The sequence below is a fragment of the Dioscorea cayenensis genome, chromosome 13 (genome assembly GCF_009730915.1).
Source record: "Dioscorea cayenensis subsp. rotundata cultivar TDr96_F1 chromosome 13, TDr96_F1_v2_PseudoChromosome.rev07_lg8_w22 25.fasta, whole genome shotgun sequence".
Classification (NCBI taxonomy): Eukaryota; Viridiplantae; Streptophyta; class Magnoliopsida; order Dioscoreales; family Dioscoreaceae; genus Dioscorea; species Dioscorea cayenensis.
The window spans coordinates 2,121,756-2,141,714 of NC_052483.1; the positions used below are offsets into that span (position 1 = coordinate 2,121,756).

Below are 19,959 nucleotides of genomic sequence, written 5' to 3' on the forward strand. Positions count from 1 at the left end.
ATAGTTAAAAAAAATATATATATTTTCAAGAGAGGGATAATTTAGTACTTTAGTTGATTTTTATGTTAAATTTTAGAAAATTTAATGTTATTCGTAATTATTGTGCAACATCCTTAAAAGACATGTACTTTTGAATGGATGAAATATGAAAATTCATCTTTTACAAAAGTATGTAGAATTCTATACCATGAACATCCGTCTTTTTAATCATTGAATTCTACCCCCTCCGTTTCAAATACATGTCGTTTTTAAAAAAAAAATTTATTCCAAAATAGTTGTCATTTTACAATATCAAAGAAATATTTATTATTTTTTTCCAATTTATCCATCCTAAATTTTCTAAGTTATATAAATGAAGAGAGTAATATTTATAGTCCCAATAAAAATATATAGTTTCAAGAGATGGATAGTTTAGTAATTTGATTATTTTTTATGTTAAAATTTAGATAATTTAATGATATCCTTAATTTTTTGCAACATCCTTAAATGACATGTATTTAAGAACAGAGGGAGTACAAATCATCCATTCTCATCAATAGTAATTCAACAATAAACATGCATAGTAATTTTAAACCATATGATAAGGAGTACTATAAAAAAAATAAAAAGTAAGATAAATAACACTATAAACCGGTGCACAGTTAAACTGAGATATAAGGTTATTTGATGTGAACCGTCTTATGCCATCCTAACACTAACCCATTTGAATGTAAAGACAGAATTTTAGGATTGTTCATTATTATATGTTTATATATCTGTCAATTATAAGTTTCTGTGATTGCTTCTCTATATCCTTTCAGATGTGAAGATCCGCATTTGACAAATCCTATCATGCTAAGCTAAACTATAATTCTATATATACACAGAAAGAGAGGCAGCAGAAACACAAGCTATAGCAATGGCTTCTCTTCTCCTCTTCATCACCACCATTCTCATCTCCTCTCTCTTCATCATCATCTTCTCCATTGCCAACCAGAAGAATAACAAGAGTAAAGCTCACCACCTTTCTTTACCACCAGGGCCAAGAGGGTGGCCAATCATTGGCAACCTCCTTCAGCTCGGCACCAAGCCACATGAAACACTACACGCCCTCTCTAAAACCTATGGCCCTCTCTTACGGCTCCGCTTCGGCTCCGTCACCGTCGTCGTCGCTAACACCGCTGACGTTGCCTCTCAGTTCCTCCGCACTCTCGACGCCAACTTCTCCAATCGGCCACCAAACTCCATCGCCGAGCATTTTGCTTACAACTACCAAAGCCCGGCGTTTGTCCCTTATGGTCCTCGCTGGCGCATGTTCCGCCGCTTGTGCACAACCCATCTCTTCTCCACTAAAGCTCTCGACGACCTGCGCCACGTCCGAGAGGAGGAGGTGGCGCTGCTAGCTTGTAAGTTCGTGCAAACCAAGGACACTAACACTAGTGTGGGTGTGGAAGTAGGAAAAGAAGTAGATGCTTGCGCTGCCAACGCCCTAACAAGAGCCCTGTTTAAGAGACGAGTGTTTGAAGAAGAGAACGGACCGGATGGTGGAGAGTTTAAGAAAGCATTAGAAGAGGTCTTGAAGCTCTCCGCCGCTTTCAACGTCGAGGATTTCATCCCATTCCTCAAGGCATTGAACGTGCGTGGGTTTGTGACTAGACTGAAGAAGGTTCATCATTGGTATGATGACACCTTAACCAAAATCATGGAGGAACACAAGACTAAGACGAAAATTGTAAGTGGAGGTGAAAGTGAAGGTAAAGATTTTCTTAGCATGCTCCTAGGATTAAAGAAAGGTGGTAATGGTGATGAAGTAGCTGATAATAAGCTCACTGATACTGACATCAAGGCCTTGCTCACGGTGACGTACTACTTATCCTATAAACAATTATCTAAGTTTCTAATTAAATAAATAAATGATTATATAATTGTTACTTAAGAGATTTGAATGAATGAGTTTGCAGGACTTGTTCACTGGAGGGACGGACACGACGTCAAGCACTGTGGAGTGGGCGCTGGTGGAGCTTATCCGGCACCCGGACATCCTCACTGCTGCCCAAAAAGAGTTAGATTCTATTGTCGGCCGGTCTAGGCTCGTGTCGGAGCTCGACCTGAATAACATCCCGGTCTTGCAAGCCATCATCAAGGAGACGTTCCGGCTCCACCCGCCGGCCCCTCTCTTGATCCCACACACAGCCTCCGAGGCATGCGAAGTGGCTGGCTACCATGTCCCGCAAGCGGCCACCCTTCTGGTTAACGTGTGGACCATATGCAGAGACCCAAATGTCTGGTCTAGTCCACTGGAGTTTGACCCAAGCCGTTTCCTTCCCGGCGGGAAGAACGCTGAGGTGGACTTAAAGGGGAGCCACCTCGAGCTGATACCGTTCGGTGCCGGCCGCCGGATATGCCTCGGAATGCGGCTTGGGCTGAGGATGACGACGTTGCTAGTGGCCAGCTTGGTGCATGGCTTTGATTGGGCTTTGCCTGATGGGCTTACTCCTGAGACTTTGAACATGGACGTTGAGTTTGGGCTCACTTTAGAAAGAAGTGTGCCTTTGGTGGCACGGCCCATCCCAAGGTTGGCCCATGAAGCCTATGAAGTCTAGTTTCCCGTTTTTCTTGACTTGTTGGAGATGCTTAAATACATATATGGAAAAGTTCGAATATTTTCCACGCAACAAGTAGATTACATAAATAAATAAATGAACCAGAATAAAAGGATTGCATTTGAATAATAATATGTGTGTAGAGCAGTTTGCTCCTTTATGATTTATTAATAAAATTTATTGAATTTTAAAGTGCATTATATAACTTAATTTATATATTGGCAAGAAGCCAGCCTACTAAAATATAGTGAGATATAAGTAGATTAAATAAAACTGTAGTATAATTAAAACCACCTCCACTTTTTAAGAGAGTGGTTACCCATTTCTTTTCTATGTAAGTAGTTAAAGATTCAACTTTAATAATAATTAAAAATTTATAATATATCCATATATATATATATATATATAATGAAAAAAGTTTTATATGGCGATTATCAGTGGCAGTTTAAGAGAAAATTGTTACAATGTTTAACTAATTATTAGATTGAAAAATCTTATAAGTGAGAATTTGTAATGTTTGATCATTTTAAAATTATTTAAACTCACACATATTGAGGTTTATTATATACAAACTAAACATCATCTGCGGACATTCATACTGAAAGAGAGAAGGTAGATGAGAGAGTCAAACACTAATCGATGAGAAGAAAGATTGCAACATGAACAATAACAATACCAAAGGATTGTGTTGACTGAAAAAAACGAGTGAGAGAGTATTTGTTTTTTTATTTCTTCTCCTCTAAGTCTAATAGAAATAAATTTAAATGATTATGATTTGTTGAAATATTATGCATCTAATGGATGGTTCAGATAAAATTACTCTGCATCCCACTTGACACTGTTGAATTCATAATTACAGTAATTAACTTAGGCGCACTGTAAACAGCTTGAATTTGGTGACATGCATGAATTTGGATTTCAATTGAACGGTTCATTATGAACGTGTGTGTGTATATATATATATATGCATGTATTCTCTTGCCCATTATATATAAAGAATTACCATACGGCAGACACCGTCTGGAAAGATGAAACTAATTGACATTCCCGGCCTCCTCTTTCAGAAATATCCTATAGTCCCGGTGGGACAAATTTTAAAAATTTCATTATATTTATAATATATATAAATAACTTTCAATGGTCTCTTAATATGTATATATATGTACGTATATATATGCATGGATATAATTTTGTGGTTTTAGTTGCTAAAATTAGAGTAGGCGTCAATTTAAAGTTGGAGAGATTAAAAAAAATTAAAAATTAATAATTTTATGTTAAGGGAGGTCATATGTTCAAATCTCTCCCCCGACAGTACTGTTCCCGATACTGTTTATATACTGTTCACTCGGAATTCTTATATTATTTTTGTACTGTACATACACTGTATATCAGGCTCCCGTATTGTTCAGTACTGTTGTACTGTTTATATTCATATAAAATGGCGCTTGTCACCTATTATTCAAAAAAAAAAAAGTTTTTGAGAGAGACATTTTTTATTCTCATTTATGAAAACTCAAATCTCCAAGCAAAATCATTTTATTCTGTTGGCTGGTTAGGGAAAACAAAATTCTTACTCTTGATAATCTATTCAAAAAAGATTGCAATCCAAACACCATTGACATATGCATTCTATGTCATAATAGCTCGGAAACATTGAAACACCTTTTTCTAGATTGTAAATTTTCAGAGCGTATTTGGTCCTTTTTCAGACAAATCCTTGATATTGAGTCTTTTCCATCCTCAGTATCCAATATCTGAACCAACTGGATCCCCTCATTAACTTCTTCTCTTAAGAACTTATGGGATCTCTGTTCTAGAGCCATTATTTGGAATATTTGGTTGGAACAAAACAATCGCATATTTAACCTTAATTGTTTACCTATTTTTTCAATATTATACAAGTATGCTAATATACTGCTCTCCTGGCTTTCAATAGATTCCGAGTCTCATCAACTGGAAACTTCAGAGGTTTCCCAGAGAATCAAGTGCTCTCTCAACTTCCTGAGCACTAGACCTACAGATCTTATCTGCGATTCGGCACACAGTACTAATCTGGAGTAGTTCTACTCTATTTGTTGTTGGGCAGGCCTGTGTCTCTAGACGGTAGCCTTCGCCGATCCAGCTTATTTTCTTTACTCTTGTTTTTCGTCTTTGCTTTGGTACTGTTCCGCTCGCTGTTTTCCTCATCTGTCATGAGGATTTTAGCCCGTTTTTATTTTAATTTTTCATATTTGTTGTTTCTTCTTCGTTGTATTTCTTTGTATTCTCTTTTTATTTAATAAATTTGTGGTTTATCTACTTTATTAAAAAAATTATGTTAAGTAAAGTAATGATAAAATAGTTAAAATAAAATTTAAATATAAGATGAGTAAAAAAAAAAAAATGTTTGGATGGATGATATTGAGATTGATAAGAATTTTTGGTTTTTACCCGTTTTATACAACTTTCTTTTTTGTCTTACTTTAAAATTATATATATATTCCAACAAATATCAATTTGCAATTTTTCAATGACTTGTGGAACATGTTGTCCAACATGTATGATGAAAGTGGGACATTATAAAAAAGGTTAACCGAAAAGAAGGAATTCTATCAGTGGGTTGTGGGACATCCGAAAACGAAATATAAATATTCTAGAACAAACGTGACCTACGTGCATAAATTTATGTAAGTAATTATTTCTCTTTTTACATATTAAATACAAATTAATATTTTTCCTTGGAAGACTAATATTATGGCCATTATCGCCAAACTAAGATGCTAAATACTAAATTAACACTAATCCAAAATTTCCTTATTACATAAAAAAAATTGGATTTTTTTAGAAAATTAATCAACTAAGAAATTTTTTTTTAAAATGAATCTGAGTAAAGATTTTCATTTAATTAATTAGCACGTTATTTATTTGATTGCTTACTATTTTTGCTAATTGTAATTTTTAAAAAAAGAAATAATAAATAAAAACAAATAAGACATATTTTTAGCATTTTCTTTGCAATCATGACATTGAGACTTTATTTTTTATTTTTCAAAAAACACACAAAAATAAAATTAAATAAATATGATAATTAAGTGAATATTTAGAACACTTTTGACAAACTTAGATATTCGATCATTTTTTCATATATAAAAAAGGAGTGCACATCAAAATCACAAAAAATTTTATCCTTATTTTATATTATAGTAAGATATCGAGTAGGTTGACACCTATAATATTGAAAATATGAAAATATATAATTATTTTATTTAAAGAACTTAGGAAGATGAAAAAATTCTAAAATAAATAAAATAAAATAAAATTCAAATAAGTTCTTAATAATTAAATAATATTATTAAAAAACTAAATTATGTTGTTAGTGATAATTCATTCTTAAAAAATATTATTGATGCATATGACCAAATAAAATAGATAAAATGACAATTACTTAAATAAAGGTCTAACTATTTATTTCACATATAAAACATAAAACATCATACACTATTTATTTATTTGTTTGTTGAGGTAAACTGATGTTATCAGAGGAAGAGGACGCCGATCCTGAAGCCTCACACTTTAACAGAAAAAGAGTCATGATCTTTATGGTAAAGTGGCAAAGCAGGATACACTCCAATATATATATATATATATATATCTAGACACACACGTACACGAGCTTGGGTTGATTATAAAAGTAAACTATAATAAGCTAAGCTATGTGTGCATTATATAGCTGATAGCAGGTAAATTTTTTTAATGAGTACCTAAGTTTGGTCTTATATTAGTTTGAGCACTAACTTTCAATTTGTATCAAAACGAGCATAAAGTTTTAATTTTGTTTCTCCGTAGCAATTGGGGAGATTTTGGTTATAATCGAGTGGACGTTGAGCTGGGAAATATGATGTAGACACCTTGGAACCAAGTCAAGAACTATCCACATAATCAACCAAGTCTGAAAGGGATGAAAAATAAGGAAGGGGAGGAAGGAAAAGGGATGATGATGTGGAAGCCAATTAGGCTACGTGTATAAGTTGATGATGTGGACATGTGTCGAGTTGGTTCTCGGGTGTCCACATCATATTTACGACTTTTCACGCTCGGCGATGATAACCGTAATCCCCAATTGCCCTCGCCGAGAAACAAAATTAAAACTTTGTGCTCATTTTGATACAAATTGAAAGTTAGTGCTCAAACTGATATAAAGCCAAACTTAAGTACTCACTTGAAAAATTTACCCAGCTGATAGCTCTATATAATGCACACATAGACTGTCACCAAGGAAACAAAAAACCATAACCATGGCTTCTCTTCTCCTCCTACTTACAACCCTTCTCATCTCCACTATCTTCATCATCTTCATTCTTCATCTCCATTTCTAACAAAAAGAACAAACCAACAAAGCTCCATTGCCACCAGGCCCAACAGGCTGGCCAATCCTCGGCAACTTCCTTCAGCTCGGCTCTAAGCCACAAGAAACACTACACGCCCTATCCAAATTAAAACCTATATATTGCCCTATCTATAGGCTCCAGTTGGGTTCTGTCACTGTCGTCGTTGCCAACACTGCCGACATTGCTTCGCAATTCCTCCTCACTCACAACGCCAACTTTTCCAACCGACCACCAAACACCATCGGTGAGCACATGGCCTACGACCATAAATCCCCGGGGTTCATTCCCTACTGCCCTCGTTGGAGCATGATCCGTCTCTTGTCAAATACCCATCTCTTCTCCACTAAAGCTCTGGACGACCTGCGCTACGTCCGAGAAGAGGAGGTGTACATGTCACTGTTAGCTTTCAAGCTCGTGCAAGCAAAGGACACTAGTATTAGTGTCTGTGTGGAAGTAGGGAAAGAGTTGAATGTGTTAGAATTGGAAGAAAAAAAGAAAGAAAGAAACAGAGTTCACACAGAGATACAAATATTACTAAGAAGCAAGATACTCTATATTGAAGCTTGTTGAAACATAATGCAAAGATTCAAATATAAAGACTCCTAAGTTGACTCAGTCCCTGACACAGCACACAAACATTAAAAGAAAGACAAAAGACAAAAGATAAAAAGCACAAATTAACATCCAATCGTAGCCCAGCATTCCTTGAGTTGTCCAATCGGATTTCAGCAGGATCTTTGACAAGTAAATGGTCAGCTAATCAGAGGTATAGAGTAACCATTCCAACAGAATGCTTGCGCTGCCAATGCACGAACAAGAGCCCTGTTCAGGAGACGAGTGTTTGAGGTGGACAATGGCTCAGACGTTGGAGAGTTTAAGAAGGTAGTAGAGGAATTCTTAAGGCTTTCCAATGCTTTGAACGTTGAGGATCTCATCCCATGGATCAAAGCACTGGATGTGCATGGCTTTGTTTCTAAGCTGAAGAGGCTTCACCGTTGGTACGATGACACCTTAACCAAAATCATAGACGAGCACAAGAATAAGCCTAAGATTGCACTTGAAGGTGAGGGTGAAGCCAAAGATTTTCTTAGTGTGCTCTTAAGGTTGAAGGAGGCTGATATTAAAGATGAAGAAACTGTTAATTATAAGCTCACTGACACCGACATCAAGGCCTTGCTCACGTGTGACCTACTAGCTATTTAATTATCCTTTAAACAATTAGTACATTTTAAAGAAAAATTGAAAATGAACAAGATTTTTTGTAAATAATGAATTCTCTTTTCAACGTGAGAAGAGAGTTCAACTCTTATTATATTTATAGACTTTGTTACAACAAAAAATAATACATGGAAAAGAAGGAAAATAGGAATTCAAATCAATCATACAAAGAATGGAAAAATAAAATTGGAATCAATCAATTCCTATCTTCGGTTGTCACTTGCCATTATTTTTGTCCGCCACTTGTCGTGAATAAAAGAGATAAATCCTCTTGTTCCAACTTACTATTTTGAGATGATTTGAGTCTCCATACAATCCCTTGAATTATTCTCATAATTAGGAATGACATCCTTGAATTGATCAGCTTCCTTATAATCTTTCTTAATACATTTCTAATTAATTAACTGATTACTTGATAATTAAGAGATTGATTAAATGAATGGATGGGTTTTTAGTAGGGGTGAGCAAAACCGGGTACCCGACCCGATTTTTAAAACCGGATCGGGTACCCGGTTTTTCGGATCGGCAAAAGCTTGACCCGTATCCGACCCGGTTTAAACCGGATATTAAAAACCGGGTACCTGATTTAAACCGGATCGGATATCGGATATCCGGATCCAAATTAAGTTTCATCTACTCCATGGATTTTTTTTTTTTATATAACCACATCAACATTCATAAAAAAAAACAAATATGAGAAACTTGTAACTTATAAAGAGGATTAAAACCTTACATTATTCTCCCCACAAAAAAATTCAAAAAAATAATAAAGAGTTTCACCGATCTTAGACATAAAGATTTGAAAATTTTTTCCTTTTACTTTTAACCCCATAAGAGTTTAAATTTATTAATATGTATATATATATAACAATAATAATGTAACTATATAAGTAACTCTTTAAGTATTTAAACAAGGGATTTTAATTTTTTTTTTCTACTTACATCCTTGTAAAATTTTAAATTTATTAATATATATATAATAAATTTAAATTTTATATGGTCTAAAAAGTAAAAAAGAAAAGAAAAATATCTTAAAGGGTTTTAAATGAGGGATTTGGAAAAATTTAAACTAAAGGGTTTAAATGAGGGATTTGGATTTTTCTTTTTACTTTTTTTAAAACCATATAAAAATTTAAATTTATTATATCTAATTATATATCTATATCTAATTATATATATATATATATAAATGAATATATTAAAAACCGGATCAGATTCGGATACCCGGTTTTTAATTTCTCCCGACCCGTATCCGATCCGGTTTTCACCTTAAAAATTCAGACCGAGTATCCGACCCTCTTTTTCGGATCGGGTACCCAAAAAATTCGGGTAAAAAAACCGGATATCGGATCGGATCATCGGATCCGGATTTTTTTGCTCACCCCTAGTTTTTAGGACTTGTTCAATGGAGGGACGGGCACGACATCAACCACGGTGGAGTGGGCTTTGGTGGAACTTATCCGGCACCCAGACATCCTCGCCGCTGCTCAGAAAGAGTTAGATTCCATTATCGGCTTGTTTCGGCTCGTGTTGGAGCTTGACTTGAATAACATGCCACTCTTGCAAACCATCATCAAGGATGCTATGATCCTGGGGTTTGGTCAACTTGTGGACCATATGCAAAGTGGTTGGCTACCACATTCCCGAAGCAACTACCCTTTTGGTCAACGTGTGGACCATATGCAGAGATCCTGGGGTTTGGTGTGGACCCCGCCCAAAGCTTGATTAGATTAAAAAAAAAAAAGCATTGTTTCCCCCACTTATTCCCTATCCTTTTGTCATGTGGCTCTCCAATCTAGTGGTAATGAGGAATTCCCAGAGGAATTCATGGGTTTCCATCACATCTGCGCTTTTGATATTTGAGCCTTTTTTAACTTCATTGTTTTTTTCTTCCGCTCTTGTGCTTCTTCTTCATTTCTTTGTCTTGTAAGGGAGGTTGCTAGCTAGAAGATTTTTGAAGCTTGGTTTTCAGCTGGGCTATCTTTTCAACACTCTCTTTTCCGGCCATCGTAGTAAGCCCCTAGCCATTCTTGGTTAAATTCTTTTAGTAGTGTTGTTTTTGGTAACTAAAAACCATGACTTGTGGAATAGCATGTTAGCTCTTTTTATTTAGAAACCTTGGCATGTTGATGGCTAAATTTGGAGTTGTTCATGCTTGTTGTTCTCTTAGTTCATAGCTCAAAATTGTTGTTGAAATCCTTGGAGCTTAGTGTTAGCTCAAGGGCTTGTGCTTAACCATCCTTGTTTTGAGAAAGGTTTGGCCTTGGCATTAGTTTAATGAGTGTTAAGTTGCTTGTTTCTTGCTCACCCAAGCATGGTGGAGATTTTTGGACCTTATTTGAGGGTAGAACCAACATGCTAAAAGCCTTGCATATTGTGTATGTTTCCATGTATATATATATATATATATATGTGTGTGTTTTATATATGTATTGGTTGTATAAGTAGATATGTTTTTTCTCTCTTAGTTTGGTTCTACAACTTTTGTTGTTGGTGGAGTGGTTTTGTAAAGTTGATAGCATTATTGTGTTAATGTGTCTAAAGACTAGAGCTTGGTTGTGAATCTGCAGAAATGTTTTTGATGTTAATGGTTTGCATATTTTTGTTTTTATTAGTCAAGGCATTGTAAGAGAATGAGGGAAGTTTTGTAGTGGAATGTGTTTAGAATTGGATGGTGGAGATGTTCTCATCAAGTTAAAAATATTAGTTCAAGGCAAATGTCAAAATGAGTGGAGGTTAAGCATTGGATCACTTTAAATTTAATCATGTTAATTATTTAAGCTTTTCGGTGTGTTTTTAAATTCCTGCATGAGTGCATGCAAGACAATTATTGTCATTTATTTTATTTTTATTTTTATTTTTTTATTTTTTTGGTTGCTCTCTAGAAAAATGCTTAGGGTAATACTTGATGAGTGTTTAAACTTGCGATTAGAGTAATTTTTGTTTTTAACTATGGTAAATCATTGGATTTTAGGATCGTTTTTAGGGAGTGGTCTTGGATCTCATTTTTTTGGGCTTAAGGTAATATCGGGTAAGTAATCTCACCGATAACTCCGTGATTTTAAGATTTGAGAAATTATTTTATTCTCGTAAAAAATAATTATCTAGTATTTTGTTATTTTTATTTTGAATATCTATTATTTTGTTAATATTGAAAATTATTTATCTGGAATATGTATTTTGAAGTATTTTCTTTAATTAATTATTTCTATTTAGTTGTTGACTTGGTAAATCTAAATTGGTGTAATGCTAATTAAATAATTGCTATTCTTTTTAACTTGGTTATTAATTTATTATTTATTCTAAGTGTGTGGTTACATTCAAACGATTACTTCGACATTTATAAAATTCGTTTGTTTGTAGGCATGGGTTGATGATTCTGCTATCTTTTGAATTGACTTAGTCAATTCCTTTATTTATTTATTTATTTATATAAGCATTTAATTTAGTTTTGAAGGAGCTGGTGTTTTGAATAATTTTAAATACTTCATGTGCTTAAATTTTTATATTTCATTTATGGTTATCGATTTATTTTCCCTAAAGTGAGATTTTGATATTTATTAGTATTTCTGAATATATATGAACTTGAGAAATTTTAGAAATTTCGAACTTGTACTCTGTAAATATTTTTGTATCTCGAATATTTTGGTCTCCAAATGAACGATATGCAACCCCTGTCAATGGGGGTTAAACCCCGACCTTTGTCGAAACAAGTAATTTTTGGGAAAAATGAGACTGCAGCTTTTTACGACCGTGTCCGCTCGGTGAAAATAATCAACGGCCACCGGTATTCGATCTCGGGTCACGGAGGGTAAATAAATGATATTTGTTATTTTTGGCTCGGATACATTATGAGGATAAACAAATGACCTTTTGTCACTTACGGTGAATTTGGAGACATACTCTTGAATTGGTTATTTTTGGGTTTGCCTTTTTGATTTTTGAATTTACCAAAAAACAAATATTTGTCCTGCCTTGAAATTTTCTGTATTTTTGATATGTATTTATGGGTTTTGAATTCCGGTAAATCATATTTGTAAATATTCTTTATTATAATATTTCACTTTGTATTTTGTTTTGTTTAAATTATGTTTTGAAGACCTATGCTCATTTCTGGTGAATAATTATTCGCAGTTCAGAAACCTGGTGTTTTTTTTATTTTAGTTATCTTGAATAGCGTTACTACTTGAGAACTATACCTCTGTTGAACCATTTATTTTGTATTTGTTTAAACTATGTTTAAACTTTGAATTATTCTTAATATCTGAAATCGAGATTCGTAAAGCCTGTTGTTTTAAAACAATTTCTGGATTACTTACTGGGCTAGTGAGCTCATGGATTTGTTTTAAATCCTTTTCAGATCAAGAGTGGTAGACCGTGGTGGATCTTGAAAGACTACCTGTAGATGTTGCTTGTCCTGTGTAAAATTGTAGTCCTTATCATTGTCTATCACTATGTCCCTGTATTTTGTATTTTGGACTTATGTATCCCGATTTTGTGTACTTTGTAGAGTTTGTAATCCTGTAACTCAGTTGGGTTATTATAGTTTTACCTGTCCTGGATCAGATTTTGAGGCCTTGCGAGCCTATGGGGCTCAAGCCTTGTGGAGTGTCGCGCCGTTTGTCTGCGCAGCAGTGCAGTGAGCCGGGGTTCGACGTGACATTTGGTCTCGTCCACTTGAGTTTGACCCAATCCGATTCCTTCCAGGAGGGGAGAACGCTAATGTGGATGTGAAGGGGAGCCACTTCGAACTGATCCCGTTCGGCCCCGGTCGCTGGATATGCCTCAGAATGCAGCTTGGATTGAGGATGACGACGTTGATGCTAGCCAGCTTGGTGCATGACTTTGATTGGGCCCTACCTGACGGGTTTACTCCTACGACTTTAAACTTGGACACCAAATTTGGGCTAACTTTAGAACGGAGTGTTCCTCTGGTAGCCCGGCCCATTCCAAGGTTGGCCCATGATGCATATTCAATGGAGATTCTTATTTATCCTCGTCTTGCTTCTGGTCAAAATATAATTAATATTTTTTATTAAAAAAATTGCAAGTGTTGTATTTTTGTTGGTTGTGATTTATATAACGCAAGTATACGCTATCGCAAACAAATAATATAATGATAAGAGAGTATCGTTCCCACGAGGATTGAGTTTATTAATTACCAAACACTACAAGAAACTGTTGAATTAGAAATAGTAATTTAGCAACGGACTGGTTCTGTTGCGATTTAATAACCAATTAGCAACGGATTAGACCGTCGGTTACAATGTTACAAACAAAATTTAGGACCGTTTCGAAATTTAAAACGTAAATGCCATCGGTGGCTAATCCGTTTCTATTTTAGAAACGGATAAAATCTTCGTTTGTAAAGTACCAACGGATTTCTAGTCCGTTTGTAAAATAGTAACGGATTATATATCGGTTTCTAAAAATTAGCAACCGATTAAGAATCCGTTTGTAAAGTACCAACCGATTTCTACTCCGTTTCTAAAATGAAATTGAAGAGGTTTAATTTAGGAAATCTAATTCAAGGACTAGAAGAGAGAGAGAGCTAAGGAGAAATCAATGTCAAGAGATTTCTAGGGTTTCCGAGTTCACCTAGACTAATTCCACCTAGATCATCTAATTCAATCAATCAATGTTTGTTTCTTATGTTGTCATCAAATTTCCTAAATTACATATTGATCTTTCTCAAGCATCAATAGCATATTTCACTAGATAAGTTAACATCATCTCCGAGATAATCGTGAACCTATGGAACTCATTAAGCTCTAGAAATTTATAATGATGCATACAACCTCATAAATATCTCTATCTTATGATGATTGTACGATATTTCAACCAAGACCCTAATTCAATTATCACCCTCTCGGGTCTCAAATCAAATTAATATTCATGCAATTGGTGATCAAGCAATCACAAGCATTAAGCATAGATTAAAATATCCAACATAGTCTTGAAACAAGCATCAATTAAATTAAACAAAGATGGATCTAGGGTTTCATAGTCTGGCTACATCGTAGCCCTAGAAAAAGTATTTAGAACATAATAATTCCAAAGTTCGACATATAAATAAGGTTCGTAATTAAATAATCAAGGAAAAAAACTAAAAACTAAAGCTCGACAATGAATGCAGTCCGAATCTTGACTCCCGCCTCTTGATCTCCCAAAATTCTCCCCTTTCGACTCTCAACCCCTAGCCCCTTTTATAACATAAAATGGGGTAGCCTAGGCGCCAGAGATTGTAGCGCCTAGGCGCTATAGTTTCTATTTTTGCACCTCTTAATGTTGTAGCGCTCTACAGCCCCGCATGCTAGCCTAGGCAGCTAGATTTACGATTTGCTTGTTCCCTCTTTGTTGAAACTTTGCTCTTCTTTTCTCCAATTTTTGTGCCTTTTACATGTTCTTCCTTCGAATCATTCTCTTTCTTTCCTATAATGCAATAATACTAAAATTAGGAGTAAAATTTGTTTAAAATAATTCAAATTTAATTCATTATGAGTTAAAGAAGGCCTATATATTAAGTGCAAATTATACTCATCAAATTTTCAGTTTATAACATATCCTACTGCCTAAGCTTGGTTGGGTCTCTTAGCTTTGAGAGTATATGAATTTTAAGAATTGGTTAACCACTACAATTCATAATCATAGCACTGAGGAGAGTACTCTTTTTGCAATGGTACTTTGGAGGCTTATGGAGAAAAAGAAATCAAATAATTTGGCATCAAAACAGAGCCAATTCTACCCATATTATGCTGTCATCCAACCAATGGAATCAAGCCAAAGTTAAACACCTTTGAAACAACCACTTGTTATATGAACCACATGCTAGCAACTAGTGCAAGCCTCCAAACAAATGGATGAAATGCAATGTTGATGCAGCAATGAATAATTCAAGAAGAAGCCTTGGAATAGGATGTACCACTCTCAAGCCACTCCAATTTGCTCTATTTGGTTACAATATCTTTATGTTAAGCAATTGGTCGAAGGCACTCAGTTGGATCAAAGCTATAGGTTTGCAAAAGATTCAAATTGAGATGGATACTTTGACAGTGGTTAATGCTATTAGTTTCAAATATTTTAACTGTATAATTTTATTAGTAAAGTGTGTGTGTGTATATATATATATATGTATATTGTTTCAGGTTAACAAAAGTTAATTTGAAGACAACAATAAGACAGTTTGAGATCTCCATGTTTTTTTACTCAAGAGATCGGAGTGGCTTGAGATCCACATCACTATTAGACAGCATGGCAAATTTATTATACACTTCATCTCAATTGGCATTGCTAGTCATTTTTCTTCTTGTGGGCAATGAAAGAAGACATTGAAAATAAAGTAAATGAAAATAGTATTGCAAAAGTATAGGATAAATGAATTAAACTTTGCAAAAAAAAAAGTATATACATAGACCAAAGATCATTAAAGTGATACTGATAGTTTTATTTTAATGTAATATATATCTATAAAAATTTGACCCTCTTATTATTTTTGCATGCATATATGTGATGCAGTGGTATACTTGAAACCTGTTGATTCACGCTCGAATATCCGGTAACACGTTGTCCAACATCTATTGATCAAAGATAGCCAAGAATTAGGAAAAGAGTAAAATCTTATTACTCAATGAAAATGATGATCACAAGACTGATTTTCTCTTACTCGTAGGCTTACAATAAATAGACGAATGAAAATAACACTAAGAAAGGAGATAATTTAAAAATATACCAAATATGGTAAATTCTCAATTATTAACAAGAAATAAAAGCTTAACAAAATAAAGACTATTGCCACAAACGGCTCATAAATCAGAGATTTTTAGCCTAAGATATAACAAAATCAATTATTACCAAAAAGGATAAAATTAGGGTTTTTTAGGCCTAAATGATGGAATTTGCGCAAATTTTGGTATGACTCACGAGTTTGTGTCCCACAAACTTGTGACTTTTGTTCCTGGACCTGTTTCCCATCAAATAGACTCGGTAAAACCATAAAATCCCGTCGCCCGCCAAATTACAGAAATACCCTTGAATCGAACTTCTCCATATACGCACATACTAATTCATCTATACGCTAGTTATCAATATGCACATTAAAAATTTGCAAGATGGATATTTACTAAAGATTGCATTTTGGGAACGGATAGAAAATGAAGGAGGACAAAAGCACATGATAATGCTTTCTTTGAGCATTTGGTTTTTTTTATAGTAAGTAGTGTAAAATATTTTTTATTTGCATAATGCATAGCGTGTAGGCCTGCATGTTAATCAATTAGGTAGTATTTGGTGATAGAAGTGAAACAAAAATAAGCTATTATTCTTCACAATTAAAGACTAAACAAATCGAAAATAGGGGAGAATAGAATAAGCTAGTATAATACTTTAAATTTTAGGTTTTATTTTCTCGCTAATAATTAATCCATCTCAGAATTAGAGCGTAGTAGCTATTGTCAAGATCATTTCTCTCCTTCATAATATTTTTATATAATCAAACAAAACACATATTCAATTGTTGAGAATCAAAAATATCTCCTAGCAAATGGTCATGGAAAAAATCATCTAGTTTTAAAAGTTGTTGGCTTTAAGATTATTATCTTCAATTATATAAACAGTAGTTCTTTATGGACTTTGTTTTTAAACACCACCTAAAAATAAATCTGGGCGATGAATGTTTCCACTCGCCTCGCTCTGCTTCCTGTTTCAAAATTATTAGGAATGGAGCTTCAACTCTATTTTGGCATGACAATCGGGTCAATGGGGAGAAAGCACCCAAAAGGAGTTTGGAAAGAACCCTTCTTGGACTGTATTGATCCATGGATCTTCTTGAGAGACTTTTCTTCTTCTTTTTTTTTGGATTTGGAGTGATTTTTTCACTTTGCTACCTAGGAAACAATCTCTCCTCTCTTGTCCTTAATTTCGGATTGTCTTAATGAGAGTGAGGATGAGAGAATCTGGATCCTAAAATATAACAAGATCTTTTCAGTGAAATCTTATTACAGGTTCCTTATAGATGGGGACCTCAGCCCACTTCACCTGGTCCGGAGAGTGGGATGCCCGAGCAAAATTACACTTTTTTATTGGCTCGCCAGGATAACATAATCCTGACCCTTTCTAATCTTGCCAAAAAAGGTTGTAATATTCATTACGCTACGGATATTTGTGTTCTATGTCACAAAAATTCGGAGTCGGTGGAGCATCTCTTACTTCAATATGAATACTCTACCCAAATCTACCTCCATTTCAAGCAAATAATAGGAGTACATTCTCTGCCAAGGAACGTTCCCGATATTTGGATTTCCTAGATCCACGCTCTCCAAGACCAACTTCGTCCCCTCTAGGATCTCATTTCTAGGGCTATCACCTGGAACATTTGGTTGGAAAAGAAACAATCTGATCTTTTAATTTGCATATTAGCGCCTTCCTTTCGTTTGCTATTCTAAAAACTCTACATTTGCTTCTTGCTTGGTCTTTTGCAGTTAGAGATTTTGACCAATGCTTCCCTGGTGACTCTATCCAAATCCTTCGGTGCTCCCTCGATGTCTCGAGCGCCGCACGAAAGCAACTCGGCTGGGCGCACTAATTCCTTCCCAGCTGAGTGATTCACTCTTCAACTTTTGAAGGCTCCCGACTTCTGAGGATGAACCCTCACCTTCTTAGATACTTTCTTTTTAGTTTTGGTTTGTTGTTAGTGTTTCAATCTTTGGCATCACCCTCCGTGACCGCAACATTTTCCCGTAGTTTGCTTCGATGGTTTTCGCTCATCTTCTTTGCTATGCGTTTATTTTGGTTTTTCTTGTTTTGGGCTTGTTTGTTCCGCTTTCTTTTCATTAAATTTATGGTTTATCCACTTTATTAAAAAAGGAATATATATCTCCTAGCATTTGATACAATAATTTAATGAAATTACAAACATCGACATAACCCTAAATATGAGTATATATATGTGAGTGTGTGTGTGTAAATATATATATGTGAGTCATGCTATTTTTAAAAATGTGGAAAATATTCAAGCTGGTGGAGAATATGTCTATTAGAGAGAGAGAGAGAATGAATGAAAGTGGATCAAGTCCATTAGCCTTGCACAAGTATACTATGCACATAGTATATAACCTTGACACATGTAGATATACATATACATCTAACATCCGAAAACCTCAAAGGTGGCTCTCACGCCTCGAGTTTGGGTAACACGAAGAGATGCTTGATCACACGATGCCTTCGTGAGTCACCACCGACCCTCTGCAGGGATAATAGTGAATTGACACTATTTGAGCCGTATATAGCATCCGGTGAAGTATGCATCTACACCAATGTGTCACCCTCATACTTCGACCGTACGTTTGCAGCAATCAAGAGCCCCAATCATCGCACGTTGAAGAAGAATAGCAAAAAGTGATCGCTACACCAAGGCATTCGCAGGATCGAACATCAAAACTGAGCAACCTCCTTAATGGTGGAAGTCACACGTGAACCTCATCCTCGGCACATTGACTTGGCAACGAGTTGTTTCTTGGTCTTCCAAAGACGAAGAGAAAACCAAGAAAAATACATTAACCAATGCGAGAAAGTCGATCATCGGAGAACTCACTCGCATAGAATCAATAGGCAGTGTAACTAAAGAATGGATTATGGGTAGAACGTGCACACGATACAACGCCACTAAAGATATCATATTACTCGAAGAAAATAGAGCATAATGAACGTAAGCTGGGTACCGCGAACGAACCTGATTGAGAATGTGAACAAAGATGGGATATGTCGATAGTATCATCCAAGTAGACTAAACCGCCAACCGATGCTCGATAACGAATGATCGGATAAAGGGAATCCCATCGAGAACTAATGTTGTGTATGATTAGCTCCATCTCGTGATAGCTTAGTGATGTGCTCATCGGGTCAAACTCAGAGCGAGAAAATAGATCTGAGTGTATGTTGAGGAAACCAGTAGTGCCAGAATGAGAAGTGATCTCGATACCTTGGAAAATAACGAGTCGATTCTAGATTAATCATCATCGATATTAAGGGATAATTATAAATAAGATATCTACTCAAATATGGATTGATTTAATATTTTTATTTTAAATTTTTTTATTAAAGCGGATAAGTTGTTTTTAAATTTTATATTTTAGATATATATTTTTATTAGACTTATCATACACAATCTTGATAACAATCAAATTTTAGCATATCTAAAAAATAATAATAATGATGATAATAAATATAAATATAAATGACACAACCCCTCTCTTAAAATCTTTACTTCTCTTTCACAATCTCTTAAAAAAAGTTTTAATTTCCCTCTCCTTTCTCTATTTTTATAAATCAAGTAGTGAAATTCAACTCTAGGTTGTTTGTAAATTCCACTAATCGGTGAGTTTTTTTATTTACTCAACCTTTTTCAAGTTTATGTTTTATCTTTCCTTGTAGAGATTTTCTTTCCTATTTGTTTTATACCTAATCTATTTAATTTTTTTAATTAATTGTTTAATTATTTATTACAAAATAATTGTTGGATATTTATTTAACTAGTTATTTATTATGAAATTTAATGTAAATTTATTTGAAAAATTATTAGATATTTGTTTAAAGTGATTTTGTGAAAATTTAGATTATTCATTAAATTATTTTTAAATTGTTTATTTTTATCTTGAATTATGGAGATTTTCTCTCTCTTTCTTGTTCTATACCTAATCTAATTTAATTTTTTAATTATTTGTTTAATTATTTATTCTAAAAATTTGATAGTTGAATAATTGTTGGATATTTGTTAAATATTGTTCAATATTTGTTTG

At 34.4% G+C, this 19,959-nt stretch overlaps 1 protein-coding gene and 1 pseudogene across 1 annotated transcript; both read left to right on the forward strand.

Annotated features, from left to right (window-relative positions):
• Positions 1–823: 823 nt before the first annotated feature.
• LOC120274439 (flavonoid 3'-monooxygenase CYP75B137-like) lies at positions 824–2,689 on the forward strand. Its single transcript, XM_039280975.1, has 2 exons — positions 824–1,837; positions 1,941–2,689. Exons 1-2 carry the CDS (start codon positions 899–901, stop codon positions 2,580–2,582), a joined length of 1,581 nt encoding a protein of 526 aa, XP_039136909.1. The 5' UTR covers positions 824–898; the 3' UTR covers positions 2,583–2,689.
• A 4,167-nt stretch (positions 2,690–6,856) lies between these two features.
• LOC120274933 lies at positions 6,857–8,152 on the forward strand (annotated as a pseudogene).
• The last annotated feature ends 11,807 nt before the right edge of the window (positions 8,153–19,959 follow it).